Source organism: Festucalex cinctus, chromosome 1, assembly GCF_051991245.1.
Source record: "Festucalex cinctus isolate MCC-2025b chromosome 1, RoL_Fcin_1.0, whole genome shotgun sequence".
In the NCBI taxonomy this organism is placed as follows: Eukaryota; Metazoa; Chordata; class Actinopteri; order Syngnathiformes; family Syngnathidae; genus Festucalex; species Festucalex cinctus.
In genome coordinates, this window is record NC_135411.1 from 7,590,353 (window position 1) to 7,608,683 (window position 18,331).

The 18,331-nt window shown below is 37.7% G+C and overlaps 1 protein-coding gene across 9 annotated transcripts in view; it reads left to right on the forward strand.

Moving 5' to 3' along the window:
• vwa5b2 (von Willebrand factor A domain containing 5B2) overlaps positions 1-18,331 on the forward strand; it is a 61,285-nt gene that overhangs the window by 27,749 nt on the left and 15,205 nt on the right. For 5 of the 9 annotated variants that reach the window (XM_077514198.1, XM_077514217.1, XM_077514226.1 and 2 more), the window contains 8 exons: positions 1,397-1,449; positions 10,050-10,205; positions 13,034-13,186; positions 13,313-13,513; positions 14,999-15,221; positions 15,373-15,533; positions 16,797-16,928; positions 17,014-17,381. In XM_077514198.1, coding sequence (XP_077370324.1) covers positions 13,048-13,186; positions 13,313-13,513; positions 14,999-15,221; positions 15,373-15,533; positions 16,797-16,928; positions 17,014-17,381 — 1,224 coding nt within the window. In that variant the 5' untranslated portion in view covers positions 1,397-1,449; positions 10,050-10,205; positions 13,034-13,047. The remainder of the gene's footprint in view (positions 1-1,396; positions 1,450-10,049; positions 10,206-13,033; positions 13,187-13,312; positions 13,514-14,998; positions 15,222-15,372; positions 15,534-16,796; positions 16,929-17,013; positions 17,382-18,331) is intronic. The other 4 variants (XM_077514209.1, XM_077514235.1, XM_077514264.1 and 1 more) reach the window with 2 other exon arrangements.

The following is an 18,331-nucleotide window of genomic DNA, read 5'->3' on the forward strand; positions in this document are numbered from 1 at the left end:
CTGGACATCACAAAGAGGTTCGGTTGTGTGAAAGGAGACGGGAGGGAAGGGAAGGGGGGGGTGGTTAGAGGCGGACCAATTGGCTGGGCGGCAGGCAAGGGGGTGTCATGTTTGAATGAATTAATGGGAGAGGAAGAGGGAGAAGGTTAGCGCGATAAAGATATGGGCTGATGTGAAAATGGATTGGAGGAATGCAGCAGCAGCAAGTGACGGGACGCGGCGTGAGCCGGCCTATCAGAGGGGAGGGGCCGGGGGGGGGGGGGCCGGGGTGGAGTGGGTGAGACAGGGAAGTGTCTGCCATTCTCCGTACCTCTCAAAGGGGGCATTGTACCCCGGCGTCCCTCTGAGGACGCCCGCTTCAAAGGCGTCCCCCGGGCATCACTTGGCCGCCATCTCCATTGATCACTTACACTCTTTTATCCCGCCCATTAAAATATTGTCAGTTCACATCACTTTTGTCTTTCTCTCATGAACTCGGCCTTTGTTACATAAAGATACATGCGGTACGTTGAGTGCTCAGGAACATCAAGTCGTACGTCGCATGCAATCAACATCAGCTTTGACTTGCTTTGGAATTTTTCAAAATATGAGTAGAATCAAAAATTGGAAGTTGTAGATGGCTGCAGTGAACGCAGTCCAACTCACTTTGTAATAAGGAACAGTTTGGTAGTTTCCTTTTTGTTTTTTTTTGTTTTTAAACTGCTTTACACATTTTGTTTCATGTACGTATCATCACCAATGATAGTTTCAGCTAGGGCCCGACCAATTGAACACCCAGCCGATATTAGCTCTCGTCTGTTTTTTTTTCTTATAATTTACATATTACTTCATATCAATAAAAGACAACGATAATGACATTCAAACATTTGCCCCTCCCACAAAAAAAAAAAATCACCCAAAATTGGCCGATTTGTCTCCTTGTAAAGTGAATCGTGATGTAGGTATTGTAAAACAGTCAAATACTCGACTTGCAATTCATATCTTTATTGTTGTAAACAATAATGGACCAAAAAATGAGTTATTTTATTCATTACATATTTTTAATTAATCGGCCAATTAATCGGTTATCAGAATTTTATTCTGCCAAATATTACACTTTGAATAATGTCGTCATCAGTGGGAATGGTGAGCCACAGTCACTTTTCAGCTTTTTATTGAGTACACATAAAAATAACGTCCATACTCAGGCACAAGCTGCTGTCAGCCACAGCTCACGCCCAGAAACTCACATACACACTCACCAATGTCACAAACCATCACCAGGCCCCGCCTCTTAAAGGAACATGTATAGTATTTTGACTAGATTTTATGCGTTTCTTAAGTTGTGTTTAAAAATTGTCTTTTAATAAGTTTTTCACGTGTTAGATTTTTTTTTCTTACTGTTTCTCTATACCAGGGGATTTTCGCCTATCGTTGGTGGGCCAGGAGAGACTGTGATTGACTAGTTGGGTAGGTACCAGGCTCCAAATCACAACAGTGGACAAATAGGGATAAATAATCATAATACATTTTACTTTTGCATGGAAATTAAACAAGTACTCAATCAGACATTCTCTGTTAATACATTAAGAATTTATGAATTTGTAATATTCCTCATCTGAAGCGCCGTAAACAAGCGTGCAAAGCTAAGCGAAGAAGCTGCAGTTTGATTTGGAAAGGTCAAACAAATAAACGTTTCTTCTTCGCCCGAGGCTTGGTGTGCGTCTGCTTGCGTGCGAGGTGGCCCAGCCTCCTTCATGCACCCGTTGTAGCACAATGGCCCCTGAGATGTGAGAGTGGGCCGAGGTGGGGCCAAAGCGGGAACGCCGTGGGACAAACAGGCGGCACTCTTTCTCTTTCCTCTCTCCTCTCCGGCCATTTGCTTTGATGTCCTGCGATTCTTCTGCTCGGACCCGGACACTGTTATGTATTACATTGCTGCCTTGCAAAGTCCATTATATATATATATATATATATATATATATATATATATATATATATATATATATATATATATATATATATTTGCTCTGATTCATGAACAAAACATTTTAACGTTTATGAGAATGAATTTGTGTTTTTGTACGACGGCGTATTAGGGCCACGTGGAAACATTTTTTTTAGAGGGCGGGGTCAATATTTGCCACTTTTTTTTCTCGTCCCACGGCTGTTTGTGTCGGTGCCGACCGGCAGAATGGAAACGCATATGCCACGCTACACCAATCAGTTTGCAAAATACACTCCTTAAAATGTACTTTTCGGTCGGGTTTTCTTCAAACAAGGAGATATTAATTGCTTTAGCAGAGATTAACAATATCATCAAGATTAAAATATATATTATTTGCTGACGATACTACAATACTAGTGTCAAGCAAAAACCTTCAACAGCTTGCAATAGAGATAACGACAGAACTTAATAAACTCAAAGAATGGTTTGATAAAAATAAACTTTCATTAAATATACTTAAAACAAAAGTCATGTTCTTTGGTAAATTTAAAGAGGACACCCAAATTCAAATTAAATTTGAGAATGTTGAAATTGAGAAGGTAAAGGAATACACGTTTCTCGGTGTGATATTAAGTCACAATATTAGCTGGAGACCTCAAATAAATAGCATCTGTTCCAAATTAGCAAAAAATATTGCAATATTGAGTAAATGCAGGTATTTACTTGATAAAAAATCACTCCACATACTTTATTGTTCACTTGTTCTTCCATACTTAAGCTACTGCATCGAGGTCTGGGGAAACACTTACAAAACAAACATATTTATTAGAATGCAGAAGAAAGCTGTTAGGATTGTGCACAATGTCGGATTCAGGGCTCATACGAACGCACTGTTCCTGGAATCTAAATTATTAAAGCTTGAAGATCTAGTAAAACTTAGATCTTTATTAATATTATATAAAGCAAATAGCAGTCGACTTCCTAAAAAAATACAATTGTTTTCTTATAGAGAGGGTAATTATACTTTTAGGAGAGTACATCATTTTAAGGTACAGTGTGTTCGTACGACCCTGAAGAGCCATTGTATAAGTCGAAGAAGGTTTAATTTATGGAATGGTCTAGGAAATAACCTAAGGAGTGCTACTAATATCTACCAATTTAAAAAATTATACATGATCGTTATTTTTAATAAATATGCTAAAGAATTACATTAGATACAAGGTGTCTCTAGATGGAGAGAAGATGTTTGGAATGAAATGTTGGGTGGCATTGCATCTGGAATAAGGTGTGGTGTGACTGTAATATAGGTACTAATAATTGTAATTTCCATTTGTATTTTCTTTACACAGTATTTTGTACTGCATTCTTTCTCATTTTCATTTGATATAATTGATGGTTTCTTTTCTGTTGAGTATTAATGATGAGTGGGAAAAAGTTTGGGCTCTTGTATTATTATATCATGATGGGGTAGGCGACTATAAGCTTTTGCTTCAGCCTACTCCTTTTGGGCATTAACACTATACTGTTTGTTTGATCTGTCTTTTTTTTTTTTTTTTTGTGCTCAAATAAACTAAACTAAACTAAACTAATTTGGCAGTTTATCAAGTGGCAAATTTCATATGAAATTATATAAAATGCATATAAAGTGGCAAATTTGGCAGTTTATAAAGTGACAAATTTGGCAATTTGTAAAGTGGCAAATTTCATATGAAATTATATAAAATTCATATAAAGTGGCAAATTTGGCAGTTTATAAAGTGGCAAATTTCATATGAAATTATATAAAATTCATATAAAGTGGCAAATTTGCCACTTTTTTCTCGTCATATTAAACAGTGGCAAATGTGCCACTTTTTTTCTTGTCATATTAGAAAGTGGCAAATTTGGCAGTTTATAAAGTGGCAAATTTCATATGAAATTATATAAAATTCATATAAAGTGGCAAATTTGCCACTTTATAAACTGCCAAATTTGCCACTTTTTTTCTCGTCCTATTAAAAAGTGGCAAATTTGCCACTTTTTTTTCTCGTCATATGACCCTGCCCTCTAAAAAAATATATATATATTTGTACGTGGCCCTAATACGCTGTCGTGTTTTTGTCAAGAAATCAACAAATCCCTTTCAGGCGTGTCAAAAGTAGTGCATTAATTTTAAGTTAATTTAAAGTTCCTGTAACGCCACTCGTTTTTTTAATGTGTGATTAATGACCGCCCCTTACTTGGAAAGCCTTTATTGGGGGAATTCCAGACGCAACGCAGCAGGCACATCCACCTCAAAATTTAGCATAATAAATTGAATGATAATGCATATATATATTTGTGGAAAATGGGGTCAAGTATTTTACAATTATTATGTCTTATGTATTTTTACAATTTTAAAAATGATACTTCATAACAATTTCTTGCAAATTATGTGGTGGAGACTGAGAGACCTCCAAGCTGGGGCTCTTGGACCCATTGGTTTCCGGGGACCTCACTTTTTGAGAACCACTGGTTGAAGAGAATAAATCAAACGTATACATTTTAAGGTTGCCACACTGACAATACAGCGATATTAAAGCCCAATGGATTAGTTAATGTGGAATTGCCAAATTGTCACCACTATCTGTAACATACAAAATGTTTGTCTTAAGCAATTAATACCAGTTACATAACAGGCAATACTAATGGAATGAGATCTGTAAACTTGGGTCAATACATGAAGGCAAGGTTTCAATGCAAACATGGTGAAGCGGCATTTAGCTGTTATGCTGCACACAAACTGAATAAATTGGCAACAGAAGCGAAGTTGGCCCCAATTATAAATGTTTTTAAATCCAGATTAAAATCTTTTTTGTTCCCCATTCCCTTGATTAGTTTTTTTTTTTTTTTTTTTTTTTTTTTTTTTTAAATCAATTTATTTCCCTCTACGGTAATTTGCTCTTTGCAAATGTCTTGAGTTATTCTGTTTTAAGTGTCAGGTCTACCTGTTTGACATCTATTAAACACGAAACAAAAAGGAGGGAAGACAGTTTGTGTGCTCGTGAGGAGAGGAACTGACTGATACAATTCACTACTGCACTCTCTGAAGAATCCTCTCCTCACCCTCTTTTTATTTGGTTTCCACGCGGCCACGCCCCTAGTTACATGGGTGTTCCAACCCTAAAAATGCAAATGCAAGGCATAGTTGGAACACAGTGTACTTGTTTGTCGACGTGTCTGCATGTGAGTGGAAGATTGCTGAGTACATGTGTAGTCAAGTTTGCAATCATTTGTTAACAGAAAACAGGCGGCCTCAGCAGACTGGCTCGAACCATTCTGCTGCTTTAGATGTTCTGGTTCTTCAGCTTCTTGAGTCATCTTCTTAAAACTAGTCTATGTAAATGTGGGGGACAGAGCAAAGCATTCTTGATTGCAAGCAGAAGCAATTCTTCATTGCAGTAATTGTATGACAACTTATTATTTACAATTATTCCTACATTAAGGCTTTTAGATGTTGTGCTTTTGATTATGCAAAGCACATTGAGTTGCCCTCATGTATGAAATGTGCGATATAAATGAAATTGCCTTGCCTTAAGCTGAACTCTGAATTGGAAACATTTGCCAAACAATTCACTAAAATGCTCATTGGCGCTCAAGTTTAACATTAGTCTTCCCTGCGGACTATTTTTAGCTGCATTGGAGGTGAAAAATATGACAAACAGCTCAGAGTATGCCGCAGCAGAATTCTTGCATCATGAATTGATAAACATTTGCTTGTCAGCTAAATCGAATGTTACACTTGACACTCATCCTTTTGTGTTGTTTTGCCACAAAAAGAGAGAAGAAACAATACAATGTAGCACATTGAGGACCTTGACAACAATCGTGTTGAATAACACCCCGATATTGTCTTCGGTTATGAAACCATTTTCTGCCATTGTCTCGGGCGGACAACAATTGAAATGTAGGTCAGTGGGCTACGCCACGGAGAAGAAAGTGGTTCGTTCCCAACATGCGAGCGCAGACAGACACTTGAAGCCCCCCCGACAATAGTCAAGCAGCTCGTCTGCGCTGGCCTCGATTGGCTCATTGTTAGCCAGGGTGCTAATTAATTACATCTATTAGGACACAAACTCTGAATGTGCACTCACCATCAGTTCATCTTGAAATGTTCAAGTTACCACAACCGGGGTTAGAGTCGTTTTCATTATAAGTCCTTTTATTTATTTTGACTTTTTATTTTATTTTATTTAATTTTTTATTATTATTATTCAGTTAGTTTTGCATGCAGGTTGTTTTCGGTCACAGGTGGCAGTAGCGGTTTGAAATTAAAAATCTTCCATATAGCTGCTTTAACTTTGTTTTTGGAGCAAGTTGTTAGTTTTTAACTTTTTGAAAATGCCTCATTTTTTTTTCTTTAGAATTAGTTTTAGTATCAGGTTTAGTTTATTATATGGAGTATTTGTCGAATGCAAGATTTAAAGGCACGGTTTTCCGTTTTCACTCAGGAAAATGCATGATATAAATACAGGATTTATACCCATGAACTCCTTCTCAATCTACAGCTCTGGGCTTCTGTTAATGTAGGGTGGTGATTTTCTCCAAAACCCCCACGCCCCCAGCCTGTATTTTGCCATTTTGTGTTTGTTTTGTCAACAGCGGGACGTTTCTGTGGAAAGACAGTTGTTCACCCCTCCAGCCAATCACAGAGCGGGGTGTGGCGAGGGGCGTGTCGCAGACGGGGCCGGGCGGATTTGTTGGCTGCAAGACGTCACTCCCGCGGCAACTTGACAGCACGTATGGATTTTTTTTTCACTCACTCACTCACTCACTCACTCACTCACTCACTCACTCAGAGTGAGTGAGTGAGTGGAAAAAAAATAAAAATAAAATCCGCGCGTGCTGTCAAGTTGCGGCGGGAGTGATGTCATGCAGCCGACAAATTCACCCGGCCCCGTCTGCCTACAGCGAGTGACACGCCCCCCGCCACCCCCACTCTGCGATTGGCTGGAGCGGGAAACAACTTTCTGTCCACAGAAACGTCCCGCTGTTGACAAAACAAACGCAAAATGGCAAAATATAGGCTGGGGAAGGTGGGGGTGTAGGAAAAAAATCAAAATTTATATAGTGCATTTTCCTGAGTGAAAACGGAAGACCGTGCCTTTAAAAACGGTGAATGTGCACTAACCACCGGTTCATCATGAAATGTTCAAGCTACCACAACCAGGGTGATAGTCGTTTTGTAGTTTTCATTATAGGTAGTTTATTTCATTTTTACTTTTTTTTTCAGTTAGTTTTAATTAGTTTTTGAAGCATGTTGTTAGTTTTTAGCTTTTCAAAAATGCCTTATTTCATTTTATTTTTTAAATTAGTTTTCGTATTTGATTTAGTCTTTTTATATAGAGTATTTGTTGAATGCAAGATTTTAAAAAGGTTACTAAGTATTGTGTATACTACAATTCTCGAACATGTTTCTTCTGTACGAACATATAAATGTTTAAAATAAATTCATAAAGGTAAAAAATGAAGGACATTTTTGCCAGTTAGTTTTGGTTAACTTTATAAACGTTAATTTCAGTTTGTCTGTTTTTTCTTTTCTTTTTTTTCTGTTTTTAATGCAAATGTATTAATATTTTATGCTGTTAACGAAAATTATTATTATTTTTTTTTTCAATTTTAGTTCTTTTCTTTGGTCAGGTATGAAATGTACTCCGATTAGATGCATGTTTCAGGATAAAAACAAAAACAGATTATGAGGGATGCTTTTCTGGCAAAGTCTAATCTGCCTCTCATGTGTTTTATATTTTGTTCTTTTTAAATATTTGTTGGCGAAATGTTTTATTATCATTAAATGGATTTGCTTCACGCAAAGCCAAACTAATTAAATGCACCATGTTTTGGGAGGTACAAGGCTCAAAAGTGGGGTGGGGGTGGGGGGGGGGGCATCTCTGCCATTGGCGTAGCTGACAAGAGAAGGCTGACATCTAGTGTCACAATATCGGAAATGCACTGAACTCCTCGCACACATTAATGCCATACTGAGCGTATTTTTCAGTTTTTTTTTTTTTTTTTTTTTTGTTTTTTTTTTTTACTGTTTATTTAGAAGAAACGAATTACTCTTGATCGATATCTCCCCAAGCTGGGGTCACAGACTTTGAAAGCGGGTTTCTTTCGATGTACTCTCAACCACTCACACACCTGCAGGCTCTCTGCCAACAATGAAGCTATTCACTCAACTAACAGGCAGTCATACACAAATAGAATACAAAATCACAATAAATCAGGCATGTTTCTTTTTTTTTTTTTGGACATTCCACTGGTTAGGTCGTTAATTTAACTTTAAGTTAGGTAAATGAGTAACCCCATTTTGGGGTCAAATTAAGTTTATCCCAAGTCATTCACTTTTTGACTTAAAATAAGCCCCAACTTGGTTATTCTTAACCCAACTGTAGGCTCCAGCACGCTCACGACCCGCCAGGAGGACAAGAAGTTTGGAAAATGAATGAATGAATGTTTTTAGAGCGCATGCCACAGATTAGCTGAAGACGTTAAAACCACTTTGGTAGTTGCAGCACACATTGATTTGGGTTCCGTAATAACAAAAGTGCTCTAAATGTTAAACCGTTTTTTTTTTAAACATGAGTGGTTAAAGGGATACTTGACTCATTCAACCATTTTTAGCAGTAAAAAGTTAGTTGTTTTGTCTATAATTAATGTTGTAACTTCGTTATTTTTCATGTACAATTAGTATCTTTAAAAAGTAAAATTTCTACTTGCTGTTGACTGATGATGACATCACCTTGATGAGGAAGTAGGTCACGACCAATCATGGCTCAGTTTACTGACCAAACCCAGAAAACAGGTGAGCCATGATTGGCTGTTACATACTTCCTTAGCACAGGTGATGTCATCATCAGTCGACAGCAAGTAGAAAAATTACTTTTTAAAGGTATTAATTGTACATGAAAACTATTGAAGTTATCAAATTCTTTCTGGACAAAATATTCACTTTTCACTGCTGAAAAGTTCATTGAGTTAAATATCCCTTTTAAGCTGGCATTAATTAAATCGGCAACTATAGAACAATCCCCAGAAATGATTAACACATTGTTTGTAAATAGTTTTTCAGCATTATGACAATCGCTGTTGGTTAGTGCAAGTTTGTAGGGAAGTAGCTAAATTTGATTTTGATATTAATGACATTGGGGGTGGGACTTAATAAGTTTTTCTTCCTCCCACTCCTTTTCAGGCTAGGTTTAGAAAAATTTGTTTCGACAAATTGATGTATTGTTAATGTTGATTATTAGCTAAAATAAATGAACAAATGAAATGAAAATGAATGAAATGTTTAGTTGTGCCTTCATATGACACCACTATCAATATTTTGTAGGGCAAGTTATCGATTCTAATTTCCTCAAACGATTCGATTCGATTTTGATTTTTCCCGATTCGATTCACTTCACTTTGATATCGATTCATTACGGAGCATCAATTCTTCTTAAATGTCAAGGACATGATAAAAACAAAAACTAAACAAATATGAAATTAAATTTGAATGTGTTATTATCGCTTCAGTGTTACACAAACATTGAAACCAGAATAGATGAGATGAAAATATTTTCACAATTCTAATTCAATAATTGTAAATATAATTTCAAAAAAATCTAAATAAAAGTGCAATAAGTCAAGTCTTTCATAAATGTAAGAAAATACTTTTCAATTCATGTAATCAGTAATTTTAAGAAAATCTTTAAAATTATATTTTCTTAAGAATTTATGGGGAAACGAGATATTAAAATAATCGATTCATGGTTTCGATTCGATATTGATTATTTTTATTTAACCCAGCTCTAATATTTTGCCATCATTTCTCATAAATACAGAGACAAGAACTACGCCCACTTTAAAAATGTCCCTTAAAAATGGACAAATCATTTTTGAAAATGCTTTCTAAACTTCACATGATGCCGTGACATGAAAATACGGTATAAACCAGTCGTACTGTACTTCGATGTTTGTTGCGCAGCTTCTTTTTTTTTTTGCTCACCTCCATTTTTGCCTGCAGCGTCCCCCTGACTGACTCCGACTGCACCCTCCCTCTCTCTCGCTCTCTCTCTTGATGTCGCTCGATGTCGCTCTCCCTCTCTCTCTCTCCGGCCAGGCCATTAGCTGTGAATTATGGTGCTGCTACCATCACAGCCAATTGTCTGGATGAGAAGCAGGCTCTGCGTTGCCGTGCGTTCGCCTCTGGCCAAGTGTCGGGCCAGCTCGCCGCCGAGCAGCTGCTGATCATCTTCTGCGGCGTCGAGCCCAGCAGGTAAGCGCGAGGAGGGAAAATGTCATGCTGCCTGGCTGCTGCTCATTTATCAGAAATTTTCATCACTTATTGGGAGAAAGCTCTCAAACTTTCATGCGTGCATGTGGGTTTGTTTATAAAAAGTATCGATTTTGGTACTATTTTGGTGACGTTTGAGTGGCAAAAGGCGCTTTGAGGGCAGTGTTGGAAAGTCTACACTGGCAGGACTCAGCAGCATATTGTCATAGTCAACATTGAACAGTACTTTGTTTTGTATGAATGAAGTTAAAGTTATTGTAGTATTTAAATTTATCTTTATCATTTTAGTACTTTTTGTACGTGTGCCACTTTTTGCAGGACACAAGAGGAGTCGTCATTGGATGTATTTTTTTAAAGAGGCCTTTATAACTATAAAAAATGTAAATTTATGTGAATGTGCCTCATCATTATATTACATAGTCATAGTCTGTATGGTGTTTAAAAAAAAAAGAAAAAAAAAAGACCTCATCTACCACATCACAATGCTCCATTGATGCAGTATAGATAGTTGCCCCCGGAATTGGTGGTTCTATTCTATTTATTATTGACAACAAATTAGAAGTCATGCAAAATTGAACTCACTTGACAACAATCAGCAATTTGGAAAATAGTCAACAATTTCCCAAAAACGAGGCTTCAAGCTGTTTTATGCCACTCAGGTGACGTTCATACTCTCAAACAATGCATAAAACAAGGAGAAATACATATCATGTAGCCTTTTTTTTTTAAACAACAGCATAACTTAGCTTTCTGCTAGCTTAACGCTAACACATCGTAGACTGGCTCATGAATAGCTTTGATAGTCAGGGTGCTATAAACCTTTAAGCAATGAATATTGGAACAGAAATACCGCATCAACAGCGTAGAGTAAGACAATATAACGAGACACACAAGCAGATTAGTGAATGACTTACAGTACTTGAGTGAAGCTCTTCTTCGTTTCTCTGCGTGACGTCGTCATACTGCCTCCTGGTGGCCAAATAACACACCAGAGGGAGTTGCAATGAAGTCAGCATGATGCACAAACGTTCTATTTCGGTTTGTTTCTACTATATGTTTCATTTATAAAGTACAATATTGTAGAGTGCTTACTTATTAAATAAACACATTACTTAACAAAAAATATATATTATTGGGTGAGGTTAGAACGGATTAATGGCATTTCCATTCATTTCAGTGGGGCAAGATAATTTGAGATACAAGCGTTGAACTGAATTACGGAACAAATTAAACTATCAAGGCACCACTTTGTTATTCCATTTGAAAAAATGCTTCTAATAGCTGGTCAAAGTAAAGAAATATTTGAATGTTGGAACATATTTTATGTAAAATGAAAAGAAATAAGAACAAGACACTTAATTTGCTTTAGTGGAGCACAGAAAGTGATTTGATTCTTTTTCGAGTGTATGCGAGTCCGTTTTCCTTCCTTGACCTAAGCTGGCATTCAATTGCTTGTTATGAGGTGAGAGAACGGGAGCCAGATGGAGGCTGTTGATCTTGTTTGAAAGGCAGAAGTGAAGCGGCCATTACTTGGACCACAGCAAACACACGCACTCACATCACACGCTGGTGTGCGCACACACACACACGAATTTGTGTAGCACACACACACACACACACACACACTCGCTGATGTCCTGTCCTAAAAGTCCGTCCGAATTATTGCCCGCGCTTTTCGGCCGTATGTTGACATGCTTCAGTTGCCATCTTGATGTGAGGGACGAGTGCGTCCGCGGCTGTGGATGCGCATACGTGTTGCACGTCGTTATACACGATGCATCGATTAATGAGTGTCGACCTGCGCTGTTAATGATTGACGGAGCCTTTCGCACGAAACCACTGGTTGCTAAGCGCCTGAGGAAACGGAGTTACACGTCCAAGAGCTGCGACCGTTTAAGATCAGCAGTTGAGAGTTGCTGGCAGTTTTTGAGTGATAACTGATGTTTAATTGCTGGCCATTCGGTCAGTTAGCTAGTCAGGAGCACCTTGGTTTTCATATTAACACATAGGCAGGCCAAAAGTAGGTTTCTCTCATTGCAATGTAAAACGACAATGGACCCGTCTGACCACATGTAGTTTCCTAGCTTGAAAAAATGTTAGCTAACTCATAGCTAGCAACATAGCCCAAACGGTGACCTATGATAAAATGCAGCACAATTTCTTTTTGTTTGTTTTTTGGGGGGGAGGTATTTTGCTTGAGTAACGCAGAAAGAATTTGGAATTTTGCTCCTTTCTGCGCTCACATGTAGTCTCCTAGCTTGAAAAAAAAATGTTAGCTAACTCGTAGCTACCAACATAGCCTAAACAGTGACCTATGATAAAATGCAGCATAATTTCTTTTTGTTTGCTTTTTTATTTTTTATTTTGCTTGACTAACGCAGAAAGAATTAGGCATTTTGCTCCATTCTGCGCTCACATGTAATTTCCTAGCTTGAAAAAATGTTAGCTAACTCGTAGCTAGCAACATAGCCTGAACAGTGACCTATGATAAAATGCAGCATAATTTCTTTTTGTTTGGTTTTTGTTGGGGGTGGTATTTTGCTTGACTAATGCAGAAAGAATTGGGCATTTTGCTTCTTTCTGCGCTCACATGTAGTTCCCTAGCTTTAATTTTTTTATCTAACTAGTAGCTAGCAACATAGCCTAAACGGTGATCTATGATAAAGTGCCCGTTTTTATGGCCAGCGCGCGGTCGCTTGTTTAGCCCTCGATGTCAAAATTAAGGCCGCAAAAATCAATTTTTTTGCCTCATTTTCTGATGGATAATGCCGAGTGAATGGAAATGCTAGCTGACAGGCTGTTGTTGGTAGCCTGAGGTGAGAAGATGGTGGGACTGAGGAACCGTTCCACGTGGGATCCGCTGCTGCTCAAGTCGTCTTGCATCAAATCGTGCGCCGTCGGCTGCTCCTTGGGCATCACCGCGCACCTCACCTATGCCAATGCAGACAAAGAGCCCGTTGAAGGCGAGTGATGAGGACGTAAAAACCCATACAAATGGTTTTTGTATCTCAATCTACCATCTGCCCCTCTACTCTTTCTACTGCATAAAGAAACTTGACTTGACTAATGTCTCGCTGTATCCGACGCAGGTGTGTTCGTGTACCCTCTGGGCGAAAAGGAGGTCGTGGTTGGCTTTGAGGCGGCCATTGCAGGGCGCCTGATGGGCGTCCAGATCCAGAACCGGGGCAAGCTGAAGGACTGCTGCCTGGAATGCTGCTGCCCCACTACTGCTGAAAGCCGGGAATGGAACTGCTGCGGGGGCTCCAGCTCGGACATGCAATGCACCAACGGTGAGCGCGTATTGGCTAAGGCACACCGAGCAACGCAACAGAAAGCGACTGGACTGAAAATATTGGGAAAAAATATAGTTGGTGAGCTGTCACTGCACACTTAGTGGATAACTCGTGCAACACGTACTGTATAACCAACTTGTTGCTATGGGAAAACTCTCCTTATTGAAATCATTCGGTCCCAGCGCCCACCAAAAAACATCCAAAATGTTTTTTTTCATAATAAAAGCGAATGTTGCAATATCAGGCTCACCATGAATAAAAATGTCATTTCAAAATGGGCCTTCACTGTCCTGTTTTGGCCTCACGGAAGACAACAAGGGCAGACTACAGATTGCAATAAATTTGGCTGCTGTCCTAAATGCACACCGCTGCGCTTGTCAGGACTACTAAAACTGCAAAAAAATAAATAATTAAATAATAAATAAAAGTGAAAACATAAAATTATAATTAAAAAATTAAATGCAAATAGAAATAGCATCTACAACATGAAATAAATAAATATGAGAGCAGAGCATTTTTAAAGCATTTTTATTTATTGATTGATATTTAATTTGTTTCGTATTTATGTTAATATTTATTTTTTTAATATTTTTGTTTTTTATCTCTTTTTTTAATATTTTATATTTATTTTTACTTATTGTTTTTATTTCCATTTATATATGTATTTGTATTTAATTTGTCAATTATAATTATTTAAGCATTTTTAAAGCATTTTTATTTATTGATTGATATTTAATTGTATTTATATATTTGTTTTGTATTTATGTTCACATTTATTTTTATATTTGTTTTCATCTAATTTTTAAGATTTTGTGTATTTATTTTTACTTATTGTTTTTATTTCCATTTATATATGTATTTGTATTTAATTTGTCAATTATAATTATTTAAGCATTTTTAAAGCATTTTTATTTATTGATTGATATTTAATTGTATTTTTATATTTGTTTTGTATTTATGTTCACATTTATTTTTATATTTATTTTCATCTAATTTTTAAGATTTTGTGTATTCATTTTTACTTATTGTTTTTATTTCCATTTATATATGTATTTGTGTGTAATTTGTCAATTATAATTATTTAAGCATTTTAAAGCATTTTTATTTATTTATTGATATTTAATTCTAATTATATATTTGTTTCGTATTTCTGTTCACATTTTTTTGTATATTTATTTTTATCTAATTTTTTTAAATATTATGTATTTATATTTACTTATTTTTATTTCCATTTATATAAGTATTTGTATTTTTATATCCATTTTTATTTTCACTTTTTTATTTATTTATTTATTTTGGTAGCTTGGGTCCTCCATACCGCCTACTACAAGTGTGTCCAGTTTTAATAAAAGTTTGGAACACAATTATTTTTCAACTGCATACTACATTGGTTGCGTTTTTTTTTTGTTTTTTTTTATTTCAAAGTGCAATGTAACTTTTTTTGTTCTGTGAAGGTATGAAATGGTGTCTTCCTTTCTGCAGGACATCTCATCCTGGATGAAGACCTGGAAAGAAACACCTTCATGGTGTGCACGGGGGTCATCGGCCCCCTGGATGTGGTGTCCATCATCATGGAGACCTCACTGGAACTGCCCACGTTAGAAAACGGAGCGATCCGCATCGTCTACCCGACCATCCTGACGCCCATCGTCACGCACATGACGGCAAGCAAGAGTGCAGACGGGAGCAAAGCAGACGAGAGCGGGTAACCCAAAAAAATCATTTGCCAGTTGAACTCAGTCAGACGTGAATCAAAGTCAGTTTGCCATATATGCCAATTGGATCTCATTTAGTTGTGCAAGTGTAGCAAGTATGTATACTTCATTTTTCTCAACTCGTCCAATCTCCATCTTCAGCCCGACCAGCTGTTTTAGCGCCACCTCAGGAAAACAGGAGCGGGTTCTGGATTCTGAGCAGCAGTACTGCGCGCATGCCATCTTCAGCAGCCCAGCTGCCAGTTTGGCGCCTTATGAACTCAACTTCCAACTGCTGGTTCGAGGGGCTTGTCTGCTGGCAGGTACGGTCGCGTATCTTGCTCAAACCAAGCACAGGGTGTTCAAAAAGAATGACCCTCTTTCATGATTAAATATTTTGTAAGTGTTTGAAACATCAGATTTACCACTTTTCTTTAATTGTCACGTGACACTGACAGATTCGTACTGACCTGGAAAACTTTAAACCTCGAATAACAACAGCGATCAATTCAATTGATCCCGATGTGCTTCAATGTGTTTGGGAAGAATTCTCATATCGTATCGATGTTGTTCGTGCTGCAAGGGGAGGCCATATTGAGTACTTGTAATGTGAAATAAAACTTGACTGTTAGTTAAGAATAGTTTTATTCTAAGTGTTATTTTTTGCTATTTTTCCTTTATAGAATATTTGATAACGAAATAGGGTCATTCTTTTTTAATCACCCTGTGCTTTGAGATACGAGTGACTCAACGTTTGAGGTGGTGGGTAGGGTTCTTGAGGACTTGGGATTTTTGAAAACAAGACCAAACACTGATTATCTTTTTTTTTTTTTTTTTTTTTCCCATTTCATAATTTCATTTCACAGGTAGAATGTAATAGTGTGTTAAGTGTAGCAGCTGGCCAGAATCCTGAGGAGATCTTTCTAGCAAAAAAAATTGTTGTCAAAATATGACTTGAAAGGGTGAGAATATTATTTATCTTCTGCATAGACTAATATTATCCTCTCCAATTCAATCCAGTTTATTTTTATTAAATCTAGTAAAAACTATAGAAATAAAAAAAAAAAACAGTAAAAAAAATACTATAATACAATAAGTAAAATAAAGAAATAAATAGATAATAATAAATAATTTAAAAACAACAAAAAATATGCAATTAATTTAAAAATAATAATAATAATAATAATAATGTTTATTATTATATTAATAATAATATATGAATATTGTAGTTTATAAAAACATGTAGCTCCCACCTGGGGGCTGCATAAAATACTGGCCAAAGCCAACTGAGATAGGCTCCAGCACCCCCCGTGACCCTTGTGAGAGGAGCAAGCGGTTCAGAAAATGGATGTATGGATATGTGGGAGGAAACCTGGAACAGATTAAGGGCATTTCCATGTTTTAATGTGAAAAGATGATCTGATATACAAGTGATTTGGGTTACAAGCATGTCAGTCACGGAACAACTTCGACTTGAGGAATCACTGAAAAACATTCGTCATTTCGTTATGCTTTTGTTGTTGTTGTTGTTGTTGTTGTTTGTCTGAGTCCAATTTCTTTGTCTCGTAATCCTGAACTGAACTCAGGACTGGAGAGCCCGACGCACGCCCTGCGAGCGGATGCCGACCCCAGCGCCCAAAGTGCCTCGGCCACCTACATCACCTTAGCCCAGGAGCATCCCTACGACCGACACATCGAGATCATCCTGCACCTCAGCGGTGAGGACGGGAAAGCTTCGTTCATCCTCCTCCCTAATTGTTGTGAAAGCCAAACGGGATGTCTTTCTTTCTTTTTTTGTCACAGAACCCCACAGCCCGCTGGTCATCATCGAGAAAGGAAGGCTCTCCTTCAGACAGTATGAGCAGCACGTCCTCTCTCGACGCGACTTCATCCGCAGCACCCGCAAGGATCCGCATCCTGAGAGGAAGGTTAGCATGCCGGACATTTCCGCCATTTTTCTTGCGTCAACTGCTTTTGAATTCATGCGCGTGCAGGTGGAGTTTGTGCGGAAGCGCTACCACAAGGACATCCTCGACAACCCGGTCTTGATGCTCAACTTCTGTCCCGATTTCTTGGGGGCAGCGCTGGAGCTCAACAAAGCCACCAGAGAAATATTGTTCCTTGTCGACTGGAGTGTCGGCATGAGTGGGGCCAACATCCGCCGTGTGAAAGTGAGTTTGGCCTGTAATAATTCACACACACTATTGAAACATTCTCACACACACTACTGAATTTTATTTTTCTCACACACACACACTTCTAAAACGCTCTAATACACTATGTGAACACGTGTCTGTCGTGTCTGCGAGGAAGAAATGTTTTAGTATGAGAGTGTTTTAGTAGTATGTGTGAGAGAGAACATTTCAGCAGTGAATGGAAGTAGGGAAAGAAAGTCTGAAGTGTTTATAATGAGGTAATGTGTGAGAGTGTGTGCGTGTCATGCGTTTTGTGTGTGTGAGAGAGAATATTTCAGTATTTTGTGTGACACCGTTTTGGTAGTGTATGAGTGCATTTTATTTGTGTGGATATCATGAGTATCATTAGTGTGTGTGAGAGTGCTTCAGTAGTGTGTGTGTGAGGGTTTCAGTAGTATGTGTGAGAGGATTTTGGGTACAATAGTGTGTGAGCACAGTTTAGTCGTGGGGATGAGAATTTTACTAGTATGTGGAAGTGCTTCAGTAGTGAGGATGAGCGTGTTTCAGTAGTAAGTGTGAGAGTGTTTCATTACTGTTTATTACACTGTTTCCGTACTGTATGAGCTCATTTTACTTGTGTGGATAAGACTGTCATTAGTGTCTGAGAGTGCTTCAGTAGTATGGGAGGGTGTCAGTAGTGTTTATTACACTGTTACAATAGTGTGTGAGAATATTTTAATTGTGGGGATAAGAGTTGCATTAGTGTGCGAATGTGCTTCAGTAGTGAGTTTAAGAGTGTTTTAGTAGCCTGTGTGAGAGGGTTTCAGTAGTGTTTCTTACACCGTCACAGTAGTGTCTGAGCGTGTTTTAGTTGTGGAAATAGGAGTTTCATTAGTGTGTGAAAGCGCGTCAGTACTGACTGTGAGAGTGTTTCAGGAGTATTTGAGAGATGGTTTCAGTCGTGTTTATTGCACTATTTCGGTAGT